Below are 18,400 nucleotides of genomic sequence, written 5' to 3' on the forward strand. Positions count from 1 at the left end.
ACATCGGCTTTTGGGTGGCTTCACTTATCCCTACTGGTCCCCTCCCTCCTGATGCCGATCAGTGTCACGACCTGCCTTGGCCACTGGCACTGGACCAGCTCCACTTGCCCATGACGGGATTGAGGAGCAGCTCCTTGGAGAGGACATAGCTTTTGGTGCAAGTGTGGGGCAACTTCTTTATGCTGCAACAGTTAGCTGGACTTGTTGGTTTCTTGGTTGATTCGTTGTATCGGCTGTGTGGCCATGCTGTTAGTAATACTAACTTGTCTGGCTGTTGTCTTCTAGTCAGAGGATCTTGGTGCCTGCGCCCAATTCGAGAGCAGCAGACAGACCAGGAACATGATGCCTAGCGCCAGCTGTGTCTTCCCCACCTTCAACCTGCGGAAGCCCTCCTCAGAGACGGACATTGAGAACTGGGCCTCCAAGCACTTCAACAAGCACACCCAAGGGCTCTTCCGCAGGAAGGTGTCCATCGCCAACATGCTGGCCTGGAGCAGCGAGTCCATCAAGAAACCCATGATCATGACCAATGACCGCAACGTCAAGAAGGAGGCGTGCGAGATATTTAAACTGATTCAGATGTACATGGGGGACCGGCGGGCCAAGACGGACCAGCTCAACGTGGCCTTGGAGATTGCCACCAAAGGCTGGAGCATGCAGGGTCTGAGAGACGAGCTCTACATCCAGCTGTGCCGGCAGACCACTGAGAACTTCCGTTACGAGAGCCTGGCCCGGGGCTGGGAGCTCATGGCCATTTGTTTGGCCTTTTTCCCACCCACTCCCAAATTTCATTCCTACCTAGAAGGATATATTTACAGGCACATGGATCCAGTGAATGACACTAAAGGTAAGAGAGAAACTGCTGCCCGGTGGCTTTGCTCCTGCTGATGTTGCAACCCATTTTTTTATTCTTATTTTTTTCCATTCCCCTTCGCATTCATTAGTCTCCTTGTTGAAAGGTGGGCGAGGAACTCATCCAGCAGCCCTCCCAGAGGTGCAATGAGTGGGTGGTGCCTTTACTGCTGTCCTTTCCTCCCCAGCACACATAAATCCAGCATGAGACCCAACACAGAATGAGCTTTGACACCTTTGCTGCAGGCTCAGCATCACCTCTGGAGTGGGTGGCTGTTAGGAAGAGTTCCTGGGACTTCTGGCCCACGATTACACCTTTAGAGGTCCCTTCCAACCCAAACCATTCTGTGATTCTTTGCTTTCACCAACCCAAACCATTCTGTGATTCTGTGCTTTCACCATTACCATCTCCATCTCCAAGTGCTTCTTCTGTCTTCTCAAGTAGGTTTGGATCAAAAAAAAACCATGCTGGCAGGGGAGCCAGCTTGATTCCCAGCTCCTGAGGTGGTTTTTGGTCATGGCAGATAAAAGAGACATGAATATGGACTATCTGACCCAAAATGGGTGGGAATTCTGGGAGCCCCTCTCCAGTCCTGGGCTCAGCTGTTCCCGCTTCTTCACCACTGGTGTTGTCTCACAGGTGATGGGATCTGGTCTGGCAGGGCCACAGGCATCACCAGTGCCTGCCCTGAGTCTGGCAGGAGGGGATGCTGCCTGCTGGCCACCCACAGCACAGCTGGAGGGTTGGGTGTCCCCACTTCCCATGGGTTGGTGCCATCTCACAGCGGGTGGTGGATGAGGCAAAGGTGGGGATCTGGGAGGTCCTGGGTTTTGGCCATTGGCCAGTCACCCTTGGGAGATGGAGTCCGAATTGCTCCAGGGTTTTTTGGGTACCCTTTGGCTCCCAGAGTATGGCAGGGACATCTGGGGGGCACCAGCATCACGTGGAGCCTCGGTGGATCTGACCAGCTTGGGAACAAGAGGAGATGAACCCAACTGAGGTGTCCACAGGGAAAGCTGTAGGGTGGTCAAGAAAGCCCCATGGGCAAGAGCATCCCTGAAGGCATCAGGACAGGACAGGCAGCCAGCGCTGGTGCCGGCATGCCAGCTCGGGGCTGATGCATGGGCAGGGGAGACCCTCCCCCCGCCCCGTCATGGCACAGCCGGGGTTGGGAGGGCTGGGGACTGCCTGTGTCTGTCCCCCCCACCTGCCTGCAGCAGAGGTGTCAAGCTCATTTCATCGCCATCGCCACGCTCATGCGGTGAAAGCCAGTGCTCGGCTGGGAGAGGCTCCCCCCACGCCCCCTTTGACAGCGTGCCTGCACCAGCTCTGCTCCAGCCGGCCCCGCCAGCCGTCACCTGGTTGGGTTTTATTCTTTATTTCCATTTTCATTTTTATTTCATTTTTGGTTTTCTTTCGTTTTCATTTTATTTATTTTATTATTTTTATTTTCATCTTTATTTTTCATTTTATTCATTTTAATTTCCTTTTTAGTCAATTTTTATTTTCATTGATTTTTATTTTCATTCTTATTTTCATTTTATTTTCATTTTTGTTTCCATTTTCCCCTTCCGTTCCGTTCCCTTGTCTTCATCGCTTTGTTTGTTTCCCAGTGACCCAGCACATTAAAGAAATCCTGGAAAGGACCAATAAGAAGAAATCCAAATTGAGAAAGAAACCCAAGCCCTATATCGAAGAGCACGATGGTAGGGGCCATGTCACCGCTCGCTTGGGGCTTCTTTCTCTTAGCCCTAGTAGCCAACTTCCTTCTTTTCAGCCTTTCATCTCCCCCTACACCCCCCCACTCCCCCTCGGCTCTGCTCACTGCCTGGATGCTTGGAGGGGCTGCGCTTGCCGGGGCCAGGGGGTGTGGGGAGGAGGGGGCAACCACAGGATGGCAAAAACATCTTTAATGTAGTGTTTAATCTAAATACAACTAATTTAAATATAATACATAATGAATAGATATAAACTATATAAATATATGAACATATCATCAATTTATATTTTTATATATTATATCTAACATTAGAAATATATATTATCTGTTATATAATATGAACATATATTATATATGTTGTACATTAAATAGGTGGTATTTAATACAGATAATGTAAATATAATATATAATAAATATAATCTATACGTGTATGATATTATATATGGTGTTACAAATAAATCTATAACATCATATATAATATTTTATATAGATTTAATATTCTACAAATAGTAGTGTATAAGTATATATTATATATAGTGTTATACATAAATGTATAATGTTATATATAGTGATATCTATAAATGTACGTGAATGTATTGTATGTAGTAACAAGAGGGGGAAGTAGGGATTTAATTAAGCGGAGCCACTTAGAAGGTGCTGATGGGTTTTCTCGATGACTGAGGGGTGACCCTGAGGTGGGCACGAGCATCCTTGGTGTCGCAGCCGTCACCAGTGGGGCGGGTGTGGGGACATGGGAATGAGACCCTTTTCCCAGCATCCCCCCGGGTTTTAGTGGGGGTTGCCTGGAACTCACCAACCGGACTGGGATGCCAGTGAAGGCTTGGCATCCTAGATGAAACCAAGAGGTTCCCGGTGCAAGGTGAGGGACCTCAACCTGGAGCCCCAGCAGCGGTGGGGCTGGGACCTGGAACTTGGTGGGTGGAGGCACCCCCAGAAACGGCTTTAACAGCATCCATGGATTAAGGTTGCTGTTCAATATCTTCATCAGCGATGTAGATGGTGGGACTGAGTGCACCGTCAGCAGGTTTGGAGATGACATTAAGCTGAGTGGTGGGGTCGACCCGCCTGACGGACCCGGACAAGCTGGAGAAGTCGGACTCACGTGAACCTCATGAGATTCAACCAGGCCAAGGGCAAGGTCCTGCAGCTGGGTGCAGGCAAACCCTGGTAGTCACACAGGCTGGGGGATGAAGGGATGGATAAGGACTTGGGGACATTCCTGGGTAACAAGTCCCCACTTGGACAAGTCCGCACTGGACATGAGCCAGCAATGTGCGCTCGCAGCCCAGGAAGCCAACCATCTCCTGGGCTGCATCCAAACTAGCAACCTGATGCCCCTGCTCATCGCAGCGGGGTTGAGCTAAATGACCTTCAAAGGTCCCTTCCAACCCAAACTATTCACTGATTTGATGAATGGGCACCAGATGTGGGGTCACCCAGTCCTGGACATCCCCCAAGCCCCCTCCATCAGGGTGGCTTCAGGCCCCACCATGCATCCACCAGCCCCTTTGGAGCATTTACTGCAGTGAAAAACTATCAGGGAAACCCTTTGAAAACAACAGCCTCAGAGACAGAAGGAAAAGTATGTGATCCCAAGTCTCCAAGCTTGGTTTTAACCAAAAAGTGCCTGTTGCGGGATCGGGACGGTGAGCAGCTGCCAGCCACCAGCTCTTCTCCAGGAGCCCTTTTTCCCTTCTTTTGCAGCAATATTAAATAGAAAAGGCACATTTTTAGCTCCTGGAGCTTTCTCAAGAGCATGACAGGGTCAGGATGCTCCAGGACATGTGGCTCCAAGTGGCACAAAAGCCACGCCAATGGCAGGGCCAGTGCTGGCATCATGGTTTCAAAGCTACCAAAGGAGAGAAGGTCCAAGATGATGGATTTTTTTGTTCCGTTTGCCTGGTTTTAGGCTCTTGGAAGCATTTATAGGGCTGCCAGCATCTTCTGGGGTGGTCCAAAAAGTACCATCAGGTCCTCAGGGCTCTCAGCTGCAGGATGCTGGAGCACCCCTTGGGATGAGCTCATTGGCATCTTGGAGATGATCTGAAGGTTGAGGGTGCCATCTCCTTATTGAAGCAAATCAGGAGGAGGGGATAGATGGTGCAGAGAGGGATGAGAGTGGAAGTAGTGGCATCAGGAAGAGAAGGTAGATGGTGTAGGGGAGGTGACAGTGTAAGTGATGGCTGCAGGGTGAAAAATCAGCCCCAAAAGCTGGGACAACCCTGCATGAGGCCACCAGAGTGAACGGGGAGAGGATGGAGCTGAGGAGGCTCCAGGGCTCCACGTTTAGTGCGTAGGAGGACATGGCTGCTTCAAGGTCTGAAGCTCTTAGGGAGTGGGTTGCGTTGTGGGGACAGTCCCTGCAAGAAGGGTCCCAAGGGGACCTCGTCCTCCTCAAACCCCTCCGTGGGAGTGGTGATGGGGACAGAGATGGAGTAGCAGCAGCACTGACCCACCTCCCGGGGGGACCCTCATACCCTCCTGGAGCTGGGATGAGTGTCACCCCCCTTGGCAGGGGGCAGACACCCCCCATGACCCAGAGCTGACACCCCACTCCCACCCCACCCCACTCTCTGTTTTCTCTTGCAGGGGTGGCAATAAGCACTTACGCCAAGTACTGCTACAACAAGCTGCAGAAGGCAGCTCTGACAGGCGCCAAGAAGGTATCGTCCAACCATTGGGCATGGGGAGGGCAGCGGTGGGCAACCACCCCCAGCTGGGGCCACCAAGGGGGCTGCTGGGGTGTGGGGATGGGGTCTGGAGGAGGAGGAGGAGGAGATGAAACTGGAGAGCGCTGGAAGCAGCAGAGCAGCTTGTGCCAGGTCTATGGTAAGGATACTCCAGGCACCTCCAGCATGGTTTGCCCATCACTGCATCCCCTCCAGGGACCTTCTGGGGTTCCCCAGGTCCTTCCCAAACCTTCCCATCACCAGCAGATCAAACAGGGATTAAGGAAATGATCCTGGGAGCAAAAGTCCAGAGCAAAAGCATGCCAAGGATTGAAGAGGATGCTGCAGCAGCTCCCATCTACCCCAGCTTTCAGTGGGGGGCTGGCTTGCTGGCCCCTCACTCCTGGGTTGCTGTCACCACGGCAGCACACCAAGCCAGATCCGTCCCTCGGGCCATCACTGCCGTTAGGGTGGCAGCTGATTTATTTAATAAAATACCCCAGATAAGGATTAATGTACAGCCTGGGATGCTCTTCATGGTGGCACCACCATCACCACCACAGCTGCCTCAGTGTCGCCCTCCTCGTTTCGTGGGGATAGAGAGAGACAGTGGGACCTCTCCTCCGTCCGCAGCAGCTCAGCTCTTCCCAGTAACATCTGCTGAGACAAGGCCCAGCAGTGGGAGGGGCTGTGTCACCCACTGGCCTTCCCAAGGGCTCGTTGGTGGCCATATCCTGCTGACTTTTTAAGGCAAAGACAGGAGCGACTGAGGGCCTGAAGGCCACCAGCAGCTCGAGGCATGGCTGGGGCAGCTCGTTCTGTCATTGGCTCTGTCTGGAGTACAGGATCCAGCTGTCAGGGAGCTGCGTCCATCTCCTCTCCTGCATCCCACCACACACATGTCCACTGCGTCCATCTCCTCTCCTGCATCCCACCACACACGTCCACTGCATCCATCGCCTCTCCTGCATCCCACAATGCACATGTCCACTGCGTCCATTTCTCCTGCATCCCACCATGCACATGTCCACTGCCTCCATCTTCATTCCACCACACACACACATCCACTCTAACCATCTTCTCTTTTGTGTCCCACCATGCACACATCTGCTGCATCCATCCCTTCTGCATCTTGACAAGGCTGCCCACATCTCCTGCGTGGTGGGAAGAACAGCAGTGCCCTCCTGTGACCAAACCACCCACCCAGCCGTTGAGGGAACTGGGAGGTTTCCCCTGGCCCCACACCATGCAGGATCCAGTGCTGGTGCCAGTGGCAGTGCCCCCGCTTCAAACAGGCACAGATGAACCAGCCTTGGTGCTGGTGCTGTGCTTTCCAGAAGCATCCCAGAGCCATGGCTCATCTTGTTGATGTAGATGCTCCAGCATGGCCGTGGCCCCAGGGCAGAGCATGGAGGTCCTACCAAGCACTATGGGGAGAGTCCCCAGGGCTGGATTCACTTTTGAATCAAGATGGTAGGTGGAGGCATCTGCCCACCGGACGCATTTTGGCACTGAGCTGCTGGTGTGCGGCGCCACTGGAGATTTTGGCCAGGTTGGCTGGAGTTCATCCATGGCTCATCCACTGTCCCCATCACATGATGGGCTTAGGCTCTGGATGTGTCACAACCAGCCCTAGAGCTCGGCCATGGGGTGATGGGGTTGAGCAGGACTACACATGCCCATCGTGGCTTCGGGGACACCAGCTGCAGGTCCTGACAGCACCGGTGGCTTCTCTTGTCTCTCACAGGGCCTGAAGAAGCCAAACATCGAGGAGATTCGCCATGCCAAGAACGCCGTCTTCAACCCTTCCATGTTCGGCAGCTCCCTGCAGGACATCATCAACATGCAGAAGGAGCGGTACCCTGACCGGCAGCTGCCCTGGGTGCAGACCCGCCTCTCTGAGGAGGTCCTGGCACTCAACGGGGACCAGACCGAGGGCATCTTCAGGTAAAGCCACTCATGGCTGTGGGGAGACCCCCAGAATGGTGGCAACCCAGATCTTTTCATGGGGGAAGCCATAATGACTCGCCTTATTATGGGGCAGCTACCCCCCTCCCCATGTCCCCATGGGTGCCTTCTCGTGTGGGACAGAGAGCAGCCCCCCAGCTCCTTGCTCCAAGGCCATGGGGATTTCTCCATGGCAGGGTCATGCCTGTTCTCTGGCGCCCACCAGAGTCATGTTGGGGTCTTGGGGTCTGCACACCACCCACCAGCCCCATGCCACATCCCGGTGGGGCAGCAACCAGGTCCCAAAATGGCTCCATCCCCAGCTGATGTCCCCTCTTGGCTCTCCTTGAACTCTGCATGCACCCAGAGGGACCCCCAAAGCCTGCGGGGGTGTGAGGCAGGTGGGTCCCCATCTTTTTCTTGGTGGCTGATGTTTCTTCCCCCTGCAGAGTCCCTGGTGACATCGATGAGGTCAATGCACTCAAGCTGCAGGTGGACCAGTGGAAGATCCCCACTGGCCTGGAGGACCCCCATGTTCCCGGTAGGATGCTGGGGCGCTGTGTGGGGTGCAGAATCAGGCTCTCCACCCACCAAGTCTCACATCTCCCCTTCTTCTCCCCGATCCTCAGCCTCCCTGCTGAAGCTGTGGTACCGAGAGCTGGAGGAGCCGCTGATCCCCCATGAGTTTTACGAGCAGTGCATCACCCACTATGAGAACCCCGAGGCGGCCATCGCTGTCGTCCACTCTCTGCCCAGGATCAACAAAATGGTGCTGTGCTACCTCATCCGCTTCCTACAGGTATGGCATGGGCCCCCTCTGTGTCCCCTCTGAGGCCACCTCCCAGCCTGGTTGCCTCTCTTGAAGTGGCTTTGGGTTCCTCACATTGCTGTGGGGTTACCCACATGGTGACACCCATCTCTTCCAAGAACCAGGAGGTCCACGTGGTGCCTCCACCTGTCTCCCACCACAACATCACCGCTGCCTTCCTCCTCCCTCCCACCACAGGTGTTCGTGCAGCCAGCCAACGTAGCTGTCACCAAGATGGATGTCAATAACCTGGCCATGGTGATGGCCCCCAACTGTCTGCGCTGCCAGTCAGACGACCCACGGATCATCTTCGAGAACACCCGCAAGGAGATGTCCTTTATCCGGGTGCTCATCCAGCACCTTGACACCAGCTTCATGGAGGGCGTCCTATAGCAGCTGCCACTGAGTCCCCCCCATGAGCCCCCTCCCTCCGACCCCACTCGGCCGAGGAGCACAAGCCAGACCCTACAGAAGAAGGGTGTTGGGTGGCTCACACACACCCCGGCCCAACACCGTGGCACCCTTGCCCATCTCCATTCCCCTCTGCCCATCTTACATCAGGACACAGGACTGTTCCCCGTGCCCCACCCCGATCCTCTGGCCATCTCACTGCCCACCTCTTCACCAGCCAGAGGCATCGGCCACTTTGGGGGGTCCCCAGGGACAGCAGCACCTGCAGAGCAGGCAAGGAGCATCCTGGTTCCCCACGGACAGGCGGCATCTCCAGCCCAGGTGTCCTGCATGGCTGTGGGTGGCAGCAGGGACCTGGCGAGCGGGTGATGGTGTAGGGGACAGCGGAGGCTGGGCAGGGAGGGGGGGAGCCAAGTGGGCTCCCCCGCATCTCTGTTGGGGTTGGGTCTCTGGCTGAGAGCAGATCTGTGGGGCAGCCATGGGGCAGGGAGCACCTCCAGGGTCAGGAGGAGCCGCTGGTGCTGAGCTGAGAAAAGGTCGAGCACCCAGAGAACGTGGCACATTAGGGACAAGAGCAGCAAGTTGTCCCAGTGCCAGGAGAGTCCCAGCCCACAGGGAAGAAGACCACGGGCACAACGGGGGTGCATCTTGCGGCAGAGCTGGGTGCACCCAGGAGTGGGTGCTTGGGGTCCCTTTGGGAGCTGTTGTGCCCCAGGTGGCTCATTGCAGCCCGTTGCCCATCCTGGGGTGCTGGAGGACCTGGGCAGGCAGGTCACTGCCCACAGACAACACAGTGCCCATCCTTGGCAGTGCACCGGACCCATCTCACCACATGCTGGCATCGCTGGACCCCAAAGGACCTGTCTCATCACCCACCATGTCTGCTTGGCCCTGCTGGACCTGTCACAGGACCATCATCTGCTGCTGGCCTTGAAAGACCCATCCTGACACCTGCCATGTCTGCTTGGCCCTGCTAGACCTGTCACAGGACCATCATCTGCTGCTGGCCTTGAAAGACCCATCCTGACACCCATCATCTCTGCCTGGCCCTGCTGGACTCATCTTGGCATCCATCATCTCTTCCTGGTCCTGCCCAACCTACCTAGGCACCCATCATCTCTGCTTGGTCCTCCTGGACCCACCTTGGTGTCCATCATCTCTTCCTGGTCCTGCTGGACCCATCAGGGTGCCCATCATCTTCTGCTTCTCCTGGACCCATCTTGGCATCCACCATCTTCTGCTCCTGCTGGACCTACCTTGGTGGCCATCATCTCTGCTTTGTCCTGCTGGACACATCTTGGCATGTCGTATCCTAATGGTCCTCCTGGACCCACCTTGGAGCTCATGATCTCCTCCTGGACCTGCGCACACCATTTTGGCACCTGTTATCTCTCCTTAGCCCTGCTGGACACATCTTGGCACCTGTCGTCTCCTTCTGCTTCTCTGGACCCAGTGTGGTGCTTGTCATCTCCTCCTGGTCCTGCCCAACTCATCTTGGTACCCTTCCTCTCTGCTTGGCCTTGCTGGACCATCTTGGCACCTGTCATGTCGTGCTTTTCCTGGACCCATCTTGGTGCCTGTCATCTCCTGGTCCTGCCCAACCCATCTTGGTGCCTGTAATCTGCTTGACCCTACTGGACCACCTTGGTGCCCATCATCTTCTGGTCCCATTAGACCCATCTCAGTGCCCATCACCTGTTCCTAGTCCTGCCCAACTCATCTTGCCACCCATGATCTGTGCTTGGCCCTGGTGGACACATCCTGGCACCTGTAACGTCCTCCTGCTGGACCCACCTTGGCACCCATCATCTCCTGCTTCTCCTGGGCCCGTCTTGATGCCTGTCATCTCCTCCTGGTCCTGCCAAAGTCATCTTGGCACCCATCATCTCTACTTGACCCTGCTGGACACATCTTAGCACCCATCCTCTCCTCTAGGTCCTGCCCAGCCCATCTTGGCACCCATCATCTCCTGGTAGTGCCAAACCCATCCTGGTGCCCATCATCTCTGCTTGGCTCTGCTGGACCCATCTTGGTGCCTGTCATCTCCTCCTGGTTCTGCCAAACCCATCTTGGCCCCCACCATCTCTGCTTGGCCCAGCTAGACACATTTTGGCACTCGTTATCTCCTCCCAGTCCTGCCCAGCCCATCTTGGAATCACATCATCTTCTTCTCCTGCCCAACCCATCTTGGGACCCATCGTCTTCTCCTGGTCCTGCCCAACCTGTCTTGGTGTCATCTCTGCATGGGCTGGCTGGACACATATTGACACCCATCGTCTCCTCCTGCTTCTCCTGGACCCATCTCAGCACCCACCATCTCCTCCTGCTCCTGGCCAGCCTGCCTTGACACCCATCATCTCCTGCTCCTGGACTCACCTTGGCACCCCCATCTCCCCCATCCGCACCACTGGAGTCGAAGGGCCCCCCCAGCAGCGGGATGGGTCCCCCCTCCCCATGGCCACCCCCAAGTGCCTTCGGCTCCACCCAGGGCAAAGCAGGACCGTTGGGGGCACCCAAGGACCCGAGGGGCACCCACCAGGGCAGGGGGGGCACCCATCAGAGTATATAGGTCTATAAAGAGAGTTATTAATTAGAACCCCCTAATTTTTGGGCCAGATGCTATTTTCTCAAGGGGGGGGGGGGCGCCCAGGGGGGATGTGGGGGGCTCCCCGGGGTGGGGGTGTCTCCTGGAGGGGACAGCCCAGCGCTACCTCCCAGCTCTGCTCACTGCCAGGTGCCGGGGGGGTGGGGGGTGGGGGGGCAGCGGGGGGGGTCCCGGCTTCCTCAGTTTCCATTGAATTATTTTTATTTTCCTCCAGTTTTTATATTTTTTTCTTGGGTTTTTTCTCTCTCCTCCCCCTCCAATTTTTTTTTTTTAGACTCAAGGTTTTATTTATTATTAAAAATGAGAAAATTATTTAAAAAAAAAAAAAAGAGACAAACCCACCCCCGCCACGGCGGGACCCTCCCCACAGTGCTGTGGGGGCAGGGAGCAGGATCCGGCCCCCCTCCCTCCCCCAGGGGCGGGGGGGTGTTTCGGGGGGGGTGGAGGGGGTCCCATGGGCTGCCGAACTCTGTAATTGGGGGGGGTGGACGTATAGAAGCGCCGCCCCATCATGTGAATAAAGCTATGTATGGACAGTGCTTTGTTGCTGCTCGTTCACTCTGGAGCAGATCAAGGGCTGGGGGGGTGGGGGGGTGGTGGTGGGCACAGAGGCCCTATAGGGGTGCCTGCAAGGGCCTGGCTGCACGCTATGGGGTGTGCAGGGCTGTATAGGACCCATGTAAGCTGCAGAGGGCTCTATATAAGGCCCACCCATGCCATATAGTCTCTATAGGGGTGTATATAGTCATGAGCACCTGCCATGCAGGCTGTATAGTGTATGGGCACCCCCTGCAAGCAGTATAGGGTGTACCAGGCAGTATAGGATGCATGGGGCAGTGTGTGTACACCCACCACCACCCCCAAGGGTGTATGGGATGTATAGAATGTATAGATCCACCCAGGGGGCGTAGGAATGCACATAGGGTGTATGCAGGGTGTATAGGGGTGCTGGGAGGTGTATAGGGTCAAACAGGGGGTGCACATGGGATATACAGGGGCATAGCAAGAGATGGGGAAGCACTGCAGTATATGTGGGTACATAAAGCTGCATAGGGTATGGATAGGGTGTATATAGGGGTATATAAACGTCCCCAGAGGTACATAAATCTACACAGGGATGTATATAGGGGTACATAAAGATGCCCAGGCTACACAGAGGGGTTGCACAGGGGTGCAGGGAAGGGGCACAGGGAGGGTATGACAGTGTATAGGGTGCATGGATATATGGGTGTGTATAGGGCACAGAGTGGGTGCAGGGGTGTATGCAGGGGTGTATAGGGTGCAGGGGTGTCTGTAGGGGTGGGTTGGTGTATCTAGGAGAGGTATGGGTGTGTACAGGATCACATGCATCTATATAGGGGTGCGAGCATGTCTATGGAGTGAGTCTCTATAGGGGTACATGGGTCTCTATAGGGGTCTGAGTATCTACAGGGGGTGTGTGGCTCTCTATAGAGGTGTAAGGAGTGTGTATACACACGGGGTGTATGGGTGTCCATAGAGGAGGGTGTCTATTCAGGTATGGGTGTCTGTAGGGAGTATGGGTATCATCTGTAGGACAGGAGATTATCTGTAGGGGCAGCTGGATGTGTACAGATAGTATGGGTGTCTATAGGGGGTACAGGTGCCCGCATGGGTGCCTATAGGTGGTATGGCTGCCTATAGAGTTGCATGGGTGCCTATAGGGGGTGTGGGCATATACAGGGGTGCACAGGGGGTACATGGGTGTCTATATAGTGTGTAATGGTGTATGCAGGAGCGCACGTGCCGGTGTCTATAGAGGTGCGTGGGTGTCTGTCGGGGTGTAGACATGCCTGCAGCAGTTCACGGGCCGTGCGGGGTGGGGCGGGTGCCCATGGGGGCTGTGAGTGTCTACAGGGGTGCCCAGGGGTGCACGGGTACCCATAGGCAGCAGGGGTCTACGGGGGCTCTGGGAGTCCATAGGCAGCGGGGGGGTGCCTACAGGGGCTCTGGGAGTCCATAGGCAGCGGGGGGGTGCCTACAGGGGCTCTGGGTGCCCAAAGGCGACGGGAGATGTACAGGCGCTCCGGGCGTTCCCAGGGGCAGCTCCCCCGCCCCGGGCTTCCGGGGCCGGCGCAGGCTCCGCCCGGAGCGGTGCCGCTGTGGGACCGGACCGGCCCGGCCGCTTCCGGGGGCGGGGCCGTGGGGGCGGGGTGGGGCCGGGGCGGTGTGTCGGGGCCGCGCTGGGGCGGGATGCGGCTGGTGGCGGCGCTGCGGGCCGGGGCCGGGGCCGGGTACCGGCAGGGGCAGAGCCCGGCGCCGCGCACCCGCGAGTACTTCTACTACCTCGACCACCAGGGCCAGGTACCGACACCGCACCGGGGCCCCTCGCTCCGGGGGGGCGCGGCACCGGGGGGTAAACGGGGGCACCGGGTCCCGGGTGGATCCCAGCCCAATCCCAGACACAGGGATCCCGGACAGACTCCACAGAGGCCCCAGGTGGGCCCTGGACAGATCCCAGATGGATCCCGAACAGCCCAGACAAGCTCAGGACAGATCTCGGACAGATCCCAGACAGATCTAAAAAAAAACCCTGGGCAGAGTGAGGACAGACCCCAGACCAATCCCAGATGGATCCCAGACAGACCCCAGAGAGACCCTAGATGGACTCAGGACAGACCCCAGACAGGGACCCCACACAGATTCTAGTCACACCCCAATCAGACTCCAGACAGATCCCAAACAGATCCCAGAAAGGCCTGGGACAGGCCCCAGATAGATCCCAGACAAACCCAAGACAAATCCTGCAGACAGATCCCTCTCCAGAAAACTCTAGACCCACTCAGGACAGATCCTGGATGGATGAAACTCAGACAGATCCCAGAGAGATCCCAAGGAGAACCCACATGGGTCCATGGCAGATCCCAGATGGATCCTGGACAGATGCCAGTGAGACCCCAGGCAGACCCTGGATGGATCGCAAAAGATCCCAAACAGACCCTGGACAACCCCCCACCCCACCACCACCAAAAGACCCTAAATGGACGCGGGACAGACCCCAGGCAGACCCTGGATAGATCCCAAAAGGATCCCAAACAGACCCTAGATGGATCCCAAAAGGATCCCAGACAGACCCTGGACCTGCCAGGGGCCTCAGGCAGTTTTGAGGCTTTTTTCTGCTTTTCCACAGCTTTTCCTGGATGACACTAAAGTCAAGAACTTCATCACCTGCTTCAAAGGTACCAGCACCCCCAGAACCCCCAACCCCCCCTGCCCCCCCCTCATCCTTAATTGGGGGACAGAGCCTTAATCAGGATCTGATCCTTAACTGGGGTCTCATCCTTCATTGGGATCTCATCTCAGTTGTGGTCTTGTGCTTAATTGGGGGGAGGGGCAGCTGCGCACTTGGCAGCAGGGTCAGGGAGGGGGGGTGACCCCCACGCCGGTGCCTTTGCAGGTTGTTATTTGCATATTCATTACCTTATTAAGTAGCTCCTGCTATTAATAGCTGCCGCTTGCGCTTCCCGGCACAGTAATTCCTCCAAGCCGACTGCTCCTCCCTCTGCCAGCCCCCCAAAATAGGGTCCCACTAATGAACAGCCCCCTACCCCGCGGCTAATCACCCCCCTGGGGGTTAACTGCGGGGGCGCAGTGAGCTGACACCTGCCCGCCCGGCAGATGTAGGGTTCCTCACCTTCTTCTTCAAGCGGCTGGAGCCGAACCGGAGCGGGCGTTACGAGGCCGAGTTCCCGTTCCTGTCACTCTGCGGCCGGGAGCGGAACTTCCTCCGGTGTGACGATCGTCCCATCGTCTTCACCCAGCTGCTGCCGAGTGCCGGCGGGCGCCAGCTCCTCTCCTACTGCGGCGGTGGCGAGCGCCTGGCTGTGCCCTTCCAGCCCCAGAGCTTGGTGATGTTGCCGGAAAACGGGCGGCTCTACCATCCGGCACCGGCGCAGGCGGGTGGCGCAGGCTTGGTGCGCTCAGCGCTGGCCTTCGAGTGGAGTCCCGGCTTTGAGTACGGCTGCGGGCAGGCGCAGCCCCCCACTCATTTCAACTGGGAAGGGCAGCGCTACCAGCTCACCCAGGAACTGCTGCCGCTGCTCCGCGCCGGCACGCCGGGCTGTGCTGGGGAAGCGCTGGCTGTCCCCATCACCCCACGTCAGGGCTGAGGTGGGGATCCCAAGCCATGCCCATCACCAGTGAGGTGGGGATGGGGTATGGACCCCCAGCACCCCCACGCCGATGAGAAAACAGGGGGCAGACCCAGCACCGGCTGACCCATGGCAGGGTGTGTGCTGCCGTGGCGGCCAGGACCCCTGCTAGGCTCTGGGGAAAAAAAAAGAAAAAGCTAAAACCTCACGGGCAAGCTGTGCTGTCTCCTCACTGCAGTGCGCCAAACGCCCCCCGGGACTTGGGGTATGGGGGGGCTTTGGGGAACAAAGCACAAGTGCAGAGTTATTGCAGGGTCTGCCCTAAGCAGTGCCATGGTTGCAGTTTCTGTCATAACCTCAACACCTGCCAAGCAACTGCAATTTATTAACCAGACTCCCGGCATTAATTAATCAGCTAAGGATGGCCTAGACACCGGTCTGCCCGTAGTCGGCGTGCTGTCCCAGAGACACGAGGCATGGCCTGAGACACGAGGCCGGCTGGGGCTGATGCTGGTGAACACGGTGACAGTGAAAGGTATTGGAAAAGCACCAGGACAAGGAGGAAACACCAAATCTGGGGAGGAGGGAGGGGCTGCGGCGCAGCGGTGAGGCCACGGCGCTTCACCGGGTGCCATGGGGCAGGGGGAAGGCTCCAAGCTTTGCACCAGCTACAAGGCAAAGTAGTCGAGGGTGCTGTGCCGGCAGAGACTGGTGGTCCAGACAGCGCTGGCTCTGCCAGAGTTCACCAGCATCTGGCGCAGCTTGGCGCTCACCGCAGCAAAGCGTTCCTCATCCACCACGTCCTCAAAGAGCCAGCCAGAGGCAGAGGGCAGCTGGGGCGGCTCCTGGCTGTAGCAGTCCACGGGGTAAGGGTAGACAACCAGGTGTAAATCTGGCAGAACCACAGTTTTCCCTAACAAGGTCTGGAGTCCCCGCGTGGAAAGGGGGTTGCCAAAAAGTCCCAGGCAGTGGAGACGGGAGCAACGGCAGAGGGCCGGCAGCAGGGCCTCCAGCCGGGCATCTGTCAGCTGGCACTCCATGAGGTCCAGGTGGAGGAGAGAGGCCGAGGTCTCCTCCAGGAGATGCTGGAGAGGTTGGAGAAAGTTCTCGGAGATGTTGTGGCCGCTCAGGTCCAACTTCTTCAGCGCTGGAGCATGAGGGCTTTGGGAAAGGAAGGCGAGGTCGCTGGGAAGGAGGTAGCAGAAGGCCAGCTCCAGGCTTTCCAGGGGAACCTGCAGGTCGCTGCCGGGGCGGGGAGAGTGAGCCATGAGCCCCCCGAGGCCGTCACCGTGCAGGGTGTGGGCCAGGAGGGAGCTGCCACCGCACTAAACCTTGTATTAAATCTTTGAACGATGTGGGGGACGGTTCCCATATTCCTGGTGGAACCGAACCACACTAGGGAATGGCAGCCAACCCACCCAGATCCCAAACCCCCACATGCGAGCTGGAACCCTTGAATTCCCCACCCCAGGGCAGGTCAGGGACCTGCTCTGCCAGGAACTTACCCGAGAAGTTGCCTCAGTTTCCCTGAAAGCCGGGAGGAACCCAAGTTGAGTTCCTTAAGGCAGGGCAGCCTTCCTAGCTCCATGGCGAGGCGCTGGAGGCCGGCATCCGTCCCCGTCACAAGCCGCCGCACATCGATGTTGCTGTAGGGCAGCTTGAGGCTGAGGAGGTTGGTGAATCTGGCGAGGTGCGGCAAAATGGCACAGAGACCTGCCAGGCCCAGGTTGTTGAAGCGCAGATCCACCCGCCGCACGCCGGTGGGTTCCAAGGACTCCAGCAAGCAAACGGTGCTGGCGACAGAGAGTTCCTCAGCATGGAAATCCCGGCATCTGAGGCACAGGGGGCTGGCAGTGCCAGTCTGTAGAGCGTCCCGTAGGATGCCATAGGACGTGCAGTTGACAAAGAGATCGGCACGGACCTCCACGCCAATGGGCTGCAGGGCCGCTGAGGCACCGGAGGGACCTTTACGTCGCTTGGAGCCGCGTTTCAGGCACTCGCTTTGGTGTTTGGAGACTTCAATGCAGGCTTTGGCCAATGCCACCGTGCCAGACCACAGACTCATCCTCTCCGGGCCGCGGTCGGTGTCGTCGTCCTGGAGACCCGTCATGTCCAGCACCCGCAGGCAGCACCGTCTCTTGCTGGGCAAAGACAAGAAACAGGTAAATAAACGAGCAGGGAAACTGGGGAACTGCAACAACCATGCAGCTGGCTCCTGGGAGAGCTGTGGCTATCTGGTGGCTCGCTCCTGCCCTGAGGCAGGGTGAGGGTCACAGTCCTGCTTTCCTCCAGTGTTACCGGTGCACAAAACAAACCCAGTGCCAACCCACAGCTCCCTCCCTTCACCACAGCCAGAGCTCGCAGCCCCAGGACAAGCATCGTCACCTCCATCACCCCGAGGAGGAAGGAAACGGCTCTCATGGCATTTGGCATCCCAGTACCCACCTGGTGCCATGGCAGGGCTCCTCCAGCACCTGGCGGAGATGTGCCACGACAGCCAAAATGACAGCCTGCACACACAATTTGCTGGGTTTCTCCCCAAGGAGTGGGTGACGGTCACGGTAACGGCTGCGGTGGCCCAGCAGCTGCTGGAAGCTGAGGACGGGGAAGGGCCACATCCCCACCAGGTCCCGCAGCGCCAGTGTCCGCCCGTCCAGGAAAGCGGCTTGGAAGAGGACGGGGTAGAGCTCAGCGGGGAGCAAGTCCAGGGCACGGCGGGCACTGGGGTGGTGGCTCAGCAGCCGGCGGGCACAGAGGAAGACGAGGGAGTGCATGGCACCCGGCACCGAGGGGCTGTGGGCAGGGGAGGGAGCAGACAGACAGCAGGTGAGGCTGGGGGGTGCAGAACATGGCTCCACAGGCGGCTCCACAGGCAGCCCCACGGCGCAGGGGCAGCCCCACGGCACCTCCTCAGCAGACGGCACACATCCCGCCCCTCAAAGGCCCCCCACGGCAGGAGGGTAGAGCCCCTCACCAAAGGGGCACCCCATGGTGAGACCCGTAAACTGCCCCCCCCAGCACCTCTAACCCGGCCTCCCCACCATAGGGACCCCCGCCCCGCCCCGCCCCAGCCCCCCCAAGATGGCGTCCCCCGGCCCCGCCCCCTCACCGCGCTCCCGCAGCCCCCAGCTCTCCACTGGGCCCGCCGCTGCTCCGCCCCTGCGCATGCGTGCTGCCGCCTGACACGAGCGCGCACCAATCAGAGAACGCACACTCTCAGGGGAGGCGGGCCCAAAACCGTTCCTCGGCGACGCCAC

The 18,400-nt window shown here is 57.6% G+C and overlaps 3 protein-coding genes across 8 annotated transcripts in view; 2 read left to right on the plus strand and 1 right to left on the minus strand.

The window, feature by feature from the left end:
* ARHGAP39 (Rho GTPase activating protein 39) overlaps window positions 1-11,380 on the plus strand; it is a 149,755-nt gene extending 138,375 nt beyond the window's left edge. For 5 of the 6 annotated variants that reach the window (XM_080379241.1, XM_080379242.1, XM_080379240.1 and 2 more), the window contains 7 exons: window positions 286-847; window positions 2,467-2,559; window positions 5,184-5,257; window positions 7,011-7,210; window positions 7,660-7,751; window positions 7,840-8,009; window positions 8,217-11,380. In XM_080379241.1, coding sequence (XP_080235367.1) covers window positions 286-847; window positions 2,467-2,559; window positions 5,184-5,257; window positions 7,011-7,210; window positions 7,660-7,751; window positions 7,840-8,009; window positions 8,217-8,411 — 1,386 coding nt within the window. In that variant the 3' untranslated portion in view covers window positions 8,412-11,380. The remainder of the gene's footprint in view (window positions 1-285; window positions 848-2,466; window positions 2,560-5,183; window positions 5,258-7,010; window positions 7,211-7,659; window positions 7,752-7,839; window positions 8,010-8,216) is intronic. The other variant, XM_080379243.1, reaches the window with a different exon arrangement.
* A 1,664-nt stretch (window positions 11,381-13,044) lies between these two features.
* Window positions 13,045-15,316, plus strand: LOC308060474 (UPF0598 protein C8orf82 homolog). Its single transcript, XM_080379258.1, has 3 exons — window positions 13,045-13,356; window positions 14,183-14,231; window positions 14,671-15,316. Exons 1-3 carry the CDS (start codon window positions 13,066-13,068, stop codon window positions 15,159-15,161), a joined length of 831 nt encoding a protein of 276 aa, XP_080235384.1. The 5' UTR covers window positions 13,045-13,065; the 3' UTR covers window positions 15,162-15,316.
* Window positions 15,317-15,508: 192 nt separating this feature from the next.
* LRRC14 (leucine rich repeat containing 14) lies at window positions 15,509-18,323 on the minus strand. The gene is made up of 4 exons (XM_080379257.1): window positions 18,253-18,323; window positions 17,589-17,936; window positions 16,649-17,284; window positions 15,509-16,385 (listed from the first exon to the last, which is right to left on the minus strand). The coding sequence occupies exons 2-4, from the start codon at window positions 17,915-17,917 to the stop codon at window positions 15,812-15,814; spliced, it is 1,539 nt and encodes a 512-aa protein (XP_080235383.1). The 5' UTR covers window positions 17,918-17,936; window positions 18,253-18,323; the 3' UTR covers window positions 15,509-15,811.
* Between the last annotated feature and the right edge of the window lie 77 nt (window positions 18,324-18,400).

The sequence above is a fragment of the Falco punctatus genome (genome assembly GCF_963210335.1).
Source record: "Falco punctatus genome assembly, chromosome: 3".
Taxonomy (NCBI): Eukaryota; Metazoa; Chordata; class Aves; order Falconiformes; family Falconidae; genus Falco; species Falco punctatus.

What these genes read in the sequence shown, in the direction of transcription:
- LOC308060474 (XM_080379258.1), top strand. Translation starts at nt 13,066, where the DNA reads ATGTACAGGCGCTCCGGGCGTTCCCAGGGGCAGCTCCCCCGCCCCGGG. An exon ending in ACCTCGACCACCAGGGCCAG is followed by an intron (nt 13,357 to 14,182) that starts GTACCGACACCG and finishes GCTTTTCCACAG; the next exon opens with CTTTTCCTGGATGACACTAA. An exon ending in CTTCATCACCTGCTTCAAAG is followed by an intron (nt 14,232 to 14,670) that starts GTACCAGCACCC and finishes CCCGCCCGGCAG; the next exon opens with ATGTAGGGTTCCTCACCTTC.
- LRRC14 (XM_080379257.1), bottom strand. Translation starts at nt 17,917, where the DNA reads ATGCACTCCCTCGTCTTCCTCTGTGCCCGCCGGCTGCTGAGCCACCAC. An exon ending in GAGCCCTGCCATGGCACCAG is followed by an intron (nt 17,285 to 17,588) that starts GTGGGTACTGGG and finishes GTCTTTGCCCAG; the next exon opens with CAAGAGACGGTGCTGCCTGC. An exon ending in AAACTGAGGCAACTTCTCGG is followed by an intron (nt 16,386 to 16,648) that starts GTAAGTTCCTGG and finishes CCGCCCCGGCAG; the next exon opens with CGACCTGCAGGTTCCCCTGG.